Below are 12,736 nucleotides of genomic sequence, written 5' to 3'. Positions count from 1 at the left end.
TCCTTGGGGGAGCAGATAAGAGATGCTAATTTTTTATATGGTTTATAACAAGCTATCGAGTCATACTTGACAACTTGTTATATGTTGTCAAGTATGACTTGTTATGACTTGACAACTTGTTATGACTTGACAACTTGTTATAAACCATATAAAAATTGGCATCTCTTATCTGCTCCCCAAAGGACCAACCACTTTCCCTAAAAATCCAGATGACCATATTTGTGCAATGCACAGTAATCCATATGCGGTCTGATATAATGGGGCCATAACCTCTCTGCTTCTACATGTCAATGCCCTCTGCATTACTGCTATAAACCATTGGGATGTTCTTACAATTTTATCTATGCAATCCCTAAACTTCAAGTCTCTGTCCACCATCACTCCCAGATCTCTCATCTCCTCCACCTCCTTCAACATTTCTCCATTAATTGTATATTCTACATCCAAACCTTGCCTACTAAATTTCAAGACCTTGCACTTTTCAACATTAAATTGGAGCTCCACTCATTTGCCCACTCACATAGTCTATTTAAATCCTCTTGCAAGACCACAATATCTGCTCTACTTCTCATAGCCTTTCTCAACTTTGCATCATTGCAGCATCAACAGCTGCATATGTCTAGTTGAGCCAGTTTCCCCCACCCAAAAAAAAAAACAGTAGAGGCAACAAAATGATGATAAGAACATACTCATTCAGATGCATGGAGCAAAAAATCAAATGTGTTGAGTGGTATGATCCATCTTTAACAAGATGGATCATTAATGGGAATATCGTATATGTGGGTGAATGTAGCAGATGTGATTGTTGAGAGATAAAAGAAGAGAAGTGAAAGAATAAGGAACTATAAAATAGTTTGATGTGTTAATGGATTGCAGTGATTTGAATGAGTCAAGAACCAGAAGTGAAGAAAACCAGACATAAGTTGAAAGACAATGATGGATGTAAGTTTAAGAATGATAGCAAAAAGAGTAAGCATGAGAATATAAGTGTGGTTAATATGACCATGAATGTGGAAATGATTAAAAAAGGAAAACCAAGCATAATTATGGAAGTGGAAGTGTGCCTGGCTGATGGGTAGCAAATAGCAGTAGTGACTGACAGAATGCAAGAATTGAAGAATGATATAATTAAGACAATGAATGAAATAAGGCATGTATAGAATGAAATTAAAAGTAAGGTGGATAAGAATGGAAAAGTATGAAAGAATAAAATGAAAGATAATGAAGAGAAAGAAGTAGCAAATGACTCAAGAATAGCGCTGTGTGGAGATTCTATCATAAAAGGTGTGGTGAATTAAAGGATGCAAAATGTATGTTTTCCAAGGTATGAGAGGGAGAATAAACAGGGTGATTGAGGCACTGAATATGAGAAATAAGCAAGCTCAAGCTGGGAGCTAGTGGTTGTGAGATTAGATATCAGGAGATTATTGAGGAGAGTGAAAGCCAACAGTGTGGTATGAAGAGTAGGTTTTGATTTGCCCAGGTATGCAGAGAAAGAAGTGCAGTTTGTGAAAGTTTGAGTCGAGGTCGAGAGAAGAATGGAACTGTATAAGAATGACAGTAGCATCTGACTGGTTTTTGAGTGAGTTATTTGGGAAGGTTGTTGCTGGAAAGAAGTGGAATGAGTAATGCAAACAAGATATCAGTGGAAGTCAAAGATGATGTGAATGAGCAAGAGATTGGACTAGGTGAGACTAAGGTGGTTCTGAATGGAGAAGAGAACGTGAGAGTAAAAATGATAGTTGGACAAATAAATGGGGTAGGGCAGAGAGGTCAGGGAGATGGTGCAATGAGAGTGGATTCTAAACGTGGTAATGGATGCAAGTATATATATGGTCAGCATAGAAATGGAATGGTCAGAATACATTGGGGGTTGGATATGGGGGAAACTATGTGGGGAAGAAATGAGCAGATAGGAGCAGGTGAGGAGAAGTCACAGATGGGAGACAGCATGAGTAGGACTAGTTAGAGACCAAGAAATGAATTCCTATGTTTATTTACAAATGCCAGGAGTATCAGAAATAAGGGAGATGAAATTGTTGCATTCATTGAGTTTATGTGCCTGAAATGGTTGGAATAAGTGAAGCATAGCTGGATGAGAATGACATCATGATGGAATAGAAATGAAAGGATATTATGTTCCTTGTGAAGATAGGAAAGGCAAGAAGGGTGGGGGAGTGCTGCTAATGATAGCAGGGGATTTATGTCTGCTTAAGGTTGATATCCAAGGAGAAAAATTGGAAGTGGTTCTGAAGTATATGGTGTGAAGTGAGGTTGATAGAATGAGTTATTTGGTGGGGTGTTACTACAGGCAATGGAATACAGAAGGTTGAGACAAAGAAATGTATAGACAACTTGGCTTTGTGATCAAGTAAAGGGTTATAATTATGAGTGATTTCAACTGCAGCAATATTGACTGAAGAAGAGGTAGCATCAGTGAATAAGGAGAATGAATTTCTCGAGTTGTTAAAGGACAATATATTAGGCAGTATGTAACGGAGGGCACAGAATAGTTAAGAGTCTTAGATCTGGTTATATCATCAGAGGATGTGATTGTGAATGGACTGTAATTCCGAATTTAAATGTTGTTACCAGCTTTTCTGTCTTCTCCCTGAAAAAAAAGCTCATTACTCAAAGTCCTGTTATCGATTACGTACAATAGTTAATTGCATAGGATCTCCTACTTATTTTGGGCAAAATATCTTTCAAGACTTATATGGAGGAAAGCAGCATTAAACCTGATATCAAAATTAGAGATGTTAATCTCAGCTCTTTACTATATGCAGGTGATGTTATACTTTTAAATAAATCCAGTAATCAAGTCATTTTAAAAAATCAAGTGTGCAAGATTCCCTGACTAAATTGAATAACCGTTGTAATAAATTTGGTAAGAAAATCAGCAACAACAAGACAAAGACAACGAAAATAGGCAGAAATGTTGAAAATATCAACTGAATCGTGAATGGAGAACCTATAGAACAAGTAAAACATTTCAGCCACTTAGGTACAATATTTAGTGAAGATGGTAAATTAAATATGGAAATAGACAACAGAATCAATAAAGCTATTATGATAGGAAGTCAACTGAATAATTTATATGGAATAAGAGAGAAATTAGTCAAAACATCAAATTAGCTATATACAAGACAGTGTTCAAGCCAATTTTAACTTATGGATCTGAGATGGGTTAAAAATGGAACACTTGACCAAAGACTAGAGACCACAGATACGAGTCCTGAGAAAGATTAGGGGTGTGAACAGATGGCATCATTGCAATATCATATTAAAAATGAGGATATTAGGGAAGAACTTGACATTGTTAGCATCCAGGAATGTGTTAGCAGAGCTAATCTCAGGTGGTATGGCCATATAAATAGAATGGAAGAGGAAAGATTAGCAAAACAAGTGTTCCCTGCCAGGTTGGCAGAAAAAAGACCCAGAGGAAGATAAAGATATAGGTAGATTGATACAGTAAAAAGTAAAAAAAGACAGGAATATAAGATCTGATAATGTTGGAGTATTGACAGATTGGAGGAAAACTGTTGATAAGAGGTTAGTAATGATGTAAGGTTTTCATCTGGTAAACTATAATAATATCCTGAACACCCACCTTGAGGGTACATGTCAGAAATTTAATGATGATGATGATGATGATGAGAAAAATTAAAGATTTTCACCTTCAAGAGTCTGAAATTATGGTTTCCTTTAATGTAGTTTCATTGTTTACAAATATACCACTTCAAGAAATTCTACAACTTTTACAAGTAGATTGTTGACATCAAGATTGCTATCAGTGCCAACTATTTCACTAGGCATAATAAATTATTTCATCAGATTGAAGGTAGTGTAATGAGTAGTCCTACATCACCTGCTTTGGGTGATTATTTTATGAAGCATTTAGAGGATTGAATTTCTAACACCATTTCTCCTGGACCTTGTATTTGGCAACATTTTGTAGATGACGTCTTTGCAATCTGGATTCACTCCGAAACAGAATTACTTCAGTTACTGGATGACCTTTGGCGCCATTTTAATAATCGATACCCATTTGGAATAATCAAATCGTTGGTAGCAATTTTCGGTATACACTTCCGGATTTTGTTTGTTTCCTATCTTGCATTCTTACCAGCCATTGTGTCTGCATTCATTCTCAAAGTATTTTCAGTATTCTTGAACATTGAGTGCCATAGTAGATTTTCATGATGGATAGTAACAGTGAAATGGAAATTAATAATATAAAAAGGCAACCAAAAAAGGAATGTAAATATGCAGTGTGTTTATCTGAAGAAATAGGAAGAACAGTAGTCGTGGCTAACCCATGCCATCCAATGTTCACAAAGCTAATTGTATATTATGTAAACATGATTTCAGTATCGCCCATAGGGGGGGGGGTAATGACTGCAAGCAACAAATGCCATAGTATATTTTCAAAACAAAAGTGGGTGAATATATTTACTGAATTAAATAACAAGAAAAATTGTGAAGACAACACAAAGGCTTCTGGGAATGATGCGGAGGACACTGACGTGTAGAAGTAGGGAGATTTTTGTTCCGTTGTATAAGGCTTTGATTAGGCCACACATGGACTATTGTGCCCAAATTTGGTCACCTGGTTTTCTGAAGGATGAAGAGACGTTGGAAAGGGTCCAAGGTGACTGACTAAGGTAGTTTCTAACTTCTGGAATGTCGAGTATGAGGAAAGATTGAGAAGATGTAATTTGCAGAGTCTGGTGGACAGGAGGAAGAGAGGAGATATGATAGAGTCCTACAAGTTGGTAAGGGGTTGTTATAGGATTAAGGCTGGAGAAGTTCTACATAAAATAGTGGGAGATCAAAGGAGAACCAGATGTCATCCTTGGAAACTGTATAAATAGGGTGTGAATAGGTGAGTGAGAGGCAGGTTTTTTTCGTGCAGAGTTGTGAATGATTGGAATGCCTTGCCTGAGAGTGTGGTGTCTGCAAGGAGTTTGAGTGTGTTTAAGACACGGTATGATGAGGTGTGTGTGTGTGTGTGTGAGAGAGAGAGAGAGAGAGAGAGATAAAAGGACCTTCCAGATGAGTTTTTGACTCCATGAGGTCTTGGTGTAATAATAAAATCAATGTTCCAAATCTTGGTAAAGTTCTAGGCTTTGTTGAAAGTTTATTTTTCGCTAGGTTAGACTATAATAAATTTAGTTTAATCCTTTTATGGATTTTTTTATGGGAGATACTGGGATAGGAGTGTTGGTAGCTTGCTTCACCTTTGCTATGAGTTGCCTTAGTGTTGTACTATTTACCCAGGTAAGATAGTACAACACTATATTCAGTCCTGAAGATATTTTCAGGCACAAACTTTGTTTGCTCTCACTGGGATAAATAATTAAACTAAATTTATTATAGTCTAACCTAGTCAAAAATAAACTTTCAACATCTTTCTCTAAATCCAGAGTAAGTTACTGCATTATTAAAAAAAGGTGGCAAACCTTTTGGCAACTCCTATAGGTAAAGATGACCTTGCTTCTGCCTGGTATCTCCAACTCTGGGCCTGGCTCCCACTGAAGAGACCTCAATAAAGGTCAAAACTAGTCTGGGCAGTGGCCAATCCCTTAATGCATAACAGTATACATATCCACAAGGAGATGTGTTTTGCATTATGGGAGATAATAGGATAGGAATGTTGGTAGCTTGCTCCACCTTTGCTACGAGTTGCCTTGGTGTTGTACTACTTACCCAGGTAAGATAGTACAACACTATATTCAGTCCTGAAGATATTTTCAGGTGCAAACTTTGTTTGCTCTCACTGGGATAAAGGATTAAACTAAATTTATTCTAGGCTTTGTGTTAAGTATTCCAGGCTCAAATACCCACACTGAGAGAATGTTCTCAATGATGAACAATAAATGGACAGATCAGAGAAATTAAAGTAGCTTAGAATTAATTACATTAGAACTAATAGTTGTGATCAATTTTGATTATGATTGTAAAGATTTTTTGCAGTTTGCACAAGGAGACAAGAAAATCAAAGCTGTTGCAGCATCTGTTAATAAATATAAATAAGTTTAATCTAAGAAGTATGGATATTTGAATTATATGTAAGTATAAATGTTTAAAATTATATTAAATATTTTGATGTGCTATAATTTAAATTGCTATTTGTATATTTTAAATATAAACCATCCTATCAATTAATGGAGGATTCACATCCCAAAAATTTCGTTAAAATTTGTCGCGACACAATCTCCCTCATTTTCATGTTCAAAAGTTGGTCACCCTAGTCTACGGTTTCTAGAATTTGGTAGTTAGATAATAAACAGGACAGTAATCTGAGCTTAAATAGAAATTAACATCATGCTCTGATCCAAAATGTGAATTTTTTTGGTATACCTAGAAATAGAAACAGGAATTCTGGTCGTGACATTTTATGATTAAGACCTGGCTTTAAATCATCTTGTTTTGCAATACTTGTAATAAAACATATATTTTTTAAGTTACTGCATTATATTGTTTAGTGCTCTTTTGTTTTTCCATATTTCAAAATTTTAATTTCTCTTTACATGTTAGTGTCTGTTATAGTGTTATTTCTAAAATTTCATATGAACTATTAAAGAAATTAACACAATTTGAGTTTACCTTGACTTCTGATATTTTGAAGAGCAGCCTATCCCACTGGGTCTGCAAATCTTGCATTTCTGTTGTGATAGCTTCTTTTCCTGATGGATGAGTGGTGCGAAGAGCTTTGTCTCCAGCTGCCAAAGCTGAATGGATCAGTGACTGAACTTCATCTTGTTTTTTTATCACTTCCTATCAGATAAGATGTAAAAAAACAGTGTAGGTCAAACACGCAGATATTTCTTTTGAGAAGTTAATTATCATAGAGTGGTTTTATTATTAATAAGATAACAAGAAGTATATATGCTTGCTAAATTATAAGGAAAGGCAAAAGATTTCAGTATTTTGAAAAGATTTTTGTTTTATATTCATAAACTTACAACAGAAAAATATTCTTCACTAAAATATAACCCAATATTTTCTACAGCCTTCATGAATGCTATCTTCACAATCACTCTGAAAACTGTTTATTATCTGCATGATACCAGGCCTAGTCCTTGGAAGTTTCATCAGTCAAGAAACGAACAAGTGAACAGAACAACAGAAAATCAAATGCACCAAATTGTCACTGGGTTAAGAGAAGTTCTATTTCCAGATGCCTGTTAACTCCCACCTCCTCCAAAACTTTCTCCGAAAACCATATACTCTGCATCCCATCCTTCACTACCAGTTGTTAATCATATTGCACTTTAGCTATTCTTATCAATCAAGACACTTTACTAGCCTGCACTTCATAACCCTCATGCAACAAATAATTAACTTTTGATGGATGAATGTGCTCAATACTCGACAGAGTATTTACAGATGCTACCATCGTGGACAATAAATAGTTTGCCACATGAGGTGGCCTGGAAGCCATCACAGAGTATTCTTTCTGGCAGTAGCATAGACTTTGGACCCATAGTCAAGTTTTAATCTTATCACTGCTCTATATCAACAAAGGAAAGACATCTGCCAGCATTACAAAAGGTGGAAAAGGTGTTCATTGCTTTAACCCTGCAGAGGTCACGGCTGATCTGACAGATAAAACAAATTGTTCAATATAAATATTCTTACACATATTCAGTGTATAGCTTGGAGGTCATGACTAGCTGCGCATGCATATATTATGAGTGATATTCCACACTGTTTATGGAGTCAGTTTTGGTTTAACAGTGTTATGTAAAGGTGTGTGATATTTGATAGCATTTTGTATCTGAAAGATACCGCAAACTCCAATGTCAGTATAGTATTGGTTTATTTATTTTTTTATTTTTTATTTATAGTTGAAAATGGCTGGAAAAATATCGATTGGATAATCCATCAGATGTTGAAGAGATTCAGTGAATGTTACTTGAATCTGATGATGACAATGATAGAGTCAACTGCAAAAGCGAAAGTGATATTTTATAGTATTTTATATTTTATGTCCAACACTTAAGACATATTATTATATAATTAATGTTATTATCACCTAAGACTCCATGAAGTCAAAGATTCATCTGGTAGGTCCTTTTATCATACACACGGCTCATCACATCGTACTTTAAACACACTCAAATTCTCTGCAGACACCACATTCTCAGGCAAGGCATTCCAATCATTCACAACTCTGCATGAAAAAAACCTGCTTCTTACTCCCTAGTCACACCCTCTTTATACAGTTTCCAGGGATGACCTCTGTTTCTCCCCTAATCTCCCACTATTCTCTGTAGAACTTCTCCACCATTGATCGTATAACAACCCCTTAGTAAATTGTAGGTCTCTATCATATCTCCAATCCTCCTCCTGTCCACCAGACTCTGCAAATCGCATCTTCTCAATCTTTCCTCATACTTGACATTCCAGAGGTTAGAAACTACATTATTAAGTCGCCTCTAGCCCTTTCCAGCACCTCTTTGTCCTTCTGAAAACCAGGTGACCAAATGTGGGCACAATAGTCCATGTGTGGCCTAATCAAACCTTATACAATGAAACAAGAATTTCCCTACTTGTATAATTCAGTGTCCTCTGCACCATTCCCAGAAGACTTCGTGCTGTCTTCACAATTTTGGATATGTATCTCCTAAATTTCAGATCTTCATCCACTATGACCCTTAGATCTCTTATTTTCTCCACCTCTGACAATATATTCTCACCAAGCATAAATTCAGCATCCTATCTTTGTTTCCCAAATTTAAAAACCTTACATTTTGTAACATTGAACTCAGATCCCCATTACCGTGCAAAATCACTTAATTTATTCAAGTCTTCTTGTAAGGCCACAACATCTTCTCTACACTTCACAGTTTGTCTCAACTTTGCATCATCTGCAAACAACTGAAGATCTGTATACAAATCTTTACCAATATCATTAATATACACGTTAAACAGTAATGGCCCTAAAACAGACCCCTGAGGCACACCACTAGTAATTTTCCTTTTCCGGGATATCGCTCCCCCATACACAACTTGTTGATATCTATCAGATAGCCAGTTTCCAATCCAATGCACTAATCTAATATCCAACCCCCATCTGCTCTAGTTTGACTGTCAACTTATCATTAGGTACTCTATCAAAAGCCTTTGCAAAATCCAAGTATATTACTGTGTATCCTTCTCCTCTGTCCAAGGAAGCAGTCATTTTATTGTAATGTGTCCATGCTGTCCATCAAAGATTATACCATTGTTGTCAACCCAACTCTGGATCCTAGTTCTCACAAGCTTCTCCAACAACTTAACCACAACACCTGACACACAGATAGGCCTATAGTTTGATGCTTGAGTTCGATCACCTCCTTTATGAAGTGGCACAACCTTGCCCTTCTTTCACTCTTTAGTAACTTGACCAAGTGCAAGACTCGTATTAAAAAAATATGTCAAGGCAGGTGTCAACTCTCTGGCTATTCCTTCAGAATACGTGGTGATATATTATCAAGTCCCACAGCTTTATTTACATCTAGTTTACTCAACTCCCCAAACACCTCTTGCTCACTTACAGTCAGTCTTTCCTCCCCGTCATCAACTGCTCTCAATCTCTACATGAAGTCACATTCACAAGATTGAAAGATCTTTATCAACAGCTCATTACGTATCTCCATCACAGCTTCTGCAACAGCTGTCTTTATACCATTTTCTCCAATCAATGTCATCCTTCCATAATCATTCTTTCTTTTGCTGGCTACATATCGAAAGAACTCCTCAGGATTCTTTTTGGCTTCATTAGCTAACTGCTGTGCACACCTCACCAACCAAGTCACCCTCTTTGCCTCTTTGTAATCCTCATGGAATTGGTTATTACCACTTCCCTTATGCTGCCTCCATGATGTCTTTTATCTTTGTATCACATGCTGAATCTCTTTCATTCATTTCACACCTACCTTATTTAATCTTCTGACCCTTGGAATACATTTAGACATTGATTCTACTAGATAGTTCTTGAATATTTCTCAAGCTGCATTGATCTCTTTTCCAGCTAACTCCTCTATCTATGCTACATCTACAACCTGTCACTGAGCTCCTCGTAATCATCACCCTTGTAGTTCCACATATACCCTTTTCTCACAGAAGTCCTGACACTGCTGACAACCACCCAGGTAATCACCTCATGGTCACTCTCACCAATTGGTGGGTGATTTGACACCTCATTTATAAATACATCCTCTGATGAGATGACCAAATCCAAGACCCTCAATCCTCGATTGCCCTCTGTTACATACTGTCTGAGATATTTATCCCTCAAAAACTCAAGAAACTCATTTTCTTTACTTCCAGTTGCTATCTCATCATTCCAGTCTATATTGCCATAATTAAAATCACCCATAACGATCACCCTTTTCTTATTTGCTTGGCTAATTTGACTATACGTTTCACTATCACCACCGTCCACATTACGTGGTCTATAACAACATCCCACCAAGTATTTGATTCCATTCACCTCTATCTCACACCATACTGCCTCAAAATCACTGGCACTATTTCTCTCTTGCATCTCTACTTTGTATGGACATAACTCTTTCTCTATCATCAATAGCACTCCCCCCCTTTTTTTTTGCCCCTTCTATCCTCACGAAACACATCATACCCTTCCATCTCTGTTCCTGTCATTATGTCGTCCACATCTAACCATGTCTCACTTATTCCAATAATTTTGGGGTGAAAAGAGTCAATTAGTTCAACCATTTCATCTTCCTTGTTTCTTACACTTCTAGCATTTGTATACAAACACAACAGCTCATTTCTGGATCCACAGCTAGTTCCACTGATATCACTCATTCGATGTGATCTCTCCATGCTCAACTGGGGCCATTTCCCTTTCTGCTTATTCATTTTAGAACTCTCTTCAATTCCAACTGTTTTCTCTTGATCCCAGGTTATCCCATTCCTTTCCTGTGTACACATGCTTTCACATACTCTTGGAGCATCCACCTTTCTCACGCTGTGTACCTCTGTCCACTCTGACACATACTTGACTCCTTTCAAACGCACTACAAAAATCTGTTTGAAGACAATAGCACTGTGGGAAATTATAACTCTTGGAACATTAATGGCTTTATATGAACATCTTGGATATGAACATTAATGTTTATATCCAAGATGGGCCTTACAGACCCATTACAGCATCTGAAGTTTTTGTCATCCACAGACTATAGAAAATGCCAGACAAGAAAATCCCCATGACCTGATGGTCTATGAATATAACTTTACAGTGAAGCCTGGGATTTTATTCTTCCCATTCTAGTTATGCTATTTAATTCTTTTTTCTCATCAGGACACATACCAAGTGAATATGTAGCAAGCCATACTGTCCTCATTCCAAAATCTAATAGATAATACCTTAATCAGCAGTTGGAGACCTATTTCTCTATCTAATATTCACTACAAGAAATTTTTCTGCGTTATCAATAACAAGCTGAAAGTAGGAATGAGATACATAATTAAAAGCACACAGGTGTATAGAGCTCCAGGCCAAGCAGAATAATTTAATCTATTTTCTGCTATGTGATCTAATCTGCTTAGTTAATATGAAAAAGCAGTCAATGGCAGTGCTATCAGTTGATCTTACTCAAGCATTTCTTAACGTCTAGCATCGCTTATCAGCAATATTATGTAATGTTTTGGAATTTAGTATGTTTAAAAACAGAGAACAGTACATGCATCAGATGTCAAGATATTACCATCATTCTCTTCTAACAATAAGAGACTAAGACATTTCTAAAACACTGCACTCAAGTACTTTAACTAGGTAACTTAAAAAAGTATATGTTCCATGCTACTTGCATATATTATAATCAGAAATATTTCTGCTTATCTTTTAATTAAATAAAAGTGGTGCTGCTTTCATTTAATTAAATTATTTTAAATCTTGAGCCTCTGTAGCTCAGCTGGCATAGACACGTCCCATACACACACACACATAAGATGCTCCTGTAGCGTAAGCATAAATCAAGAACAATTTTAAATCTTTCAAATGACTACACTTGTAAACATATACAATCATTTAAATCATTTATTTATATTTCATAATAAGTATTATTATATTAAAATAGAGATACTTGGACTTTGAGAAGCTGTTTTTCAATTCCTTCCTTGGTAGCCTCTGCTTTTCCAATTTCATTAAGAGTGAGTATTATTTTCTCAATCCATTTTTTGCTATCCTTAACTTTGTCTTTGTAGAGTTTATGTTGATCATAATGTTGTCCAACTTTGTTGGAGACATCCTAAAAAAAAAAAAAGAAATATAAGAAAATAGAATTAAATTACTAATTTAAATTAGATTACTAAGATTTATCACCTTTCAAACAATATAATAAAAAGTTATGGGTTTATTATATTAAAATTCAAGTTTTCATGGAAAGTATCCAAGATACTTTTGGACTTACTTAAGGCTTTTGACATTCAGCTGTTGCATAAGTTGGAGTATATGGGAATAGATTATGAACTAATAGTTTGGATAAGAGGATAGCTGATGGATATCAAAAAAGTAGTGGGGGGGGGGGATGTGAGTCATCAAGATTTAAGATGACCAGTGGCATACACCAAGGAACCATTCTTGGTCCATTGTTCTTTAGTCTTTACATTAAAGACACTGAGAAGGAGTTAACAGGAGATACAGCTACTGACTGATGATGCAAAGTAGGCAGGGTAATCAGGAATGCAACTGACATGCAATACTTTCTGAATGATTTGA

At 36.1% G+C, this 12,736-nt stretch overlaps 1 protein-coding gene across 1 annotated transcript in view; it reads right to left on the bottom strand.

The window, feature by feature from the left end:
* The window catches only part of LOC150102416 (muscle-specific protein 300 kDa-like), a 1,203,500-nt gene that overhangs the window by 493,569 nt on the left and 697,195 nt on the right, over positions 1–12,736 (bottom strand). The window contains exons 44-45 of the mRNA XM_090399574.1: positions 12,102–12,266; positions 6,610–6,780 (exon numbers count right to left, since the gene is read on the bottom strand). Coding sequence (XP_090255700.1) covers positions 6,610–6,780; positions 12,102–12,266 — 336 coding nt within the window. The remainder of the gene's footprint in view (positions 1–6,609; positions 6,781–12,101; positions 12,267–12,736) is intronic.

The sequence above is a fragment of the Typopeltis vanoorti genome, chromosome 10 (assembly GCF_054136105.1).
Source record: "Typopeltis vanoorti isolate ZY-2024b chromosome 10, IOZ_Tvanoo_1.0, whole genome shotgun sequence".
NCBI classification, from domain to species: domain Eukaryota; kingdom Metazoa; phylum Arthropoda; class Arachnida; order Uropygi; family Thelyphonidae; genus Typopeltis; species Typopeltis vanoorti.
This window is presented reverse-complemented; position numbering and strand designations above follow the sequence as displayed.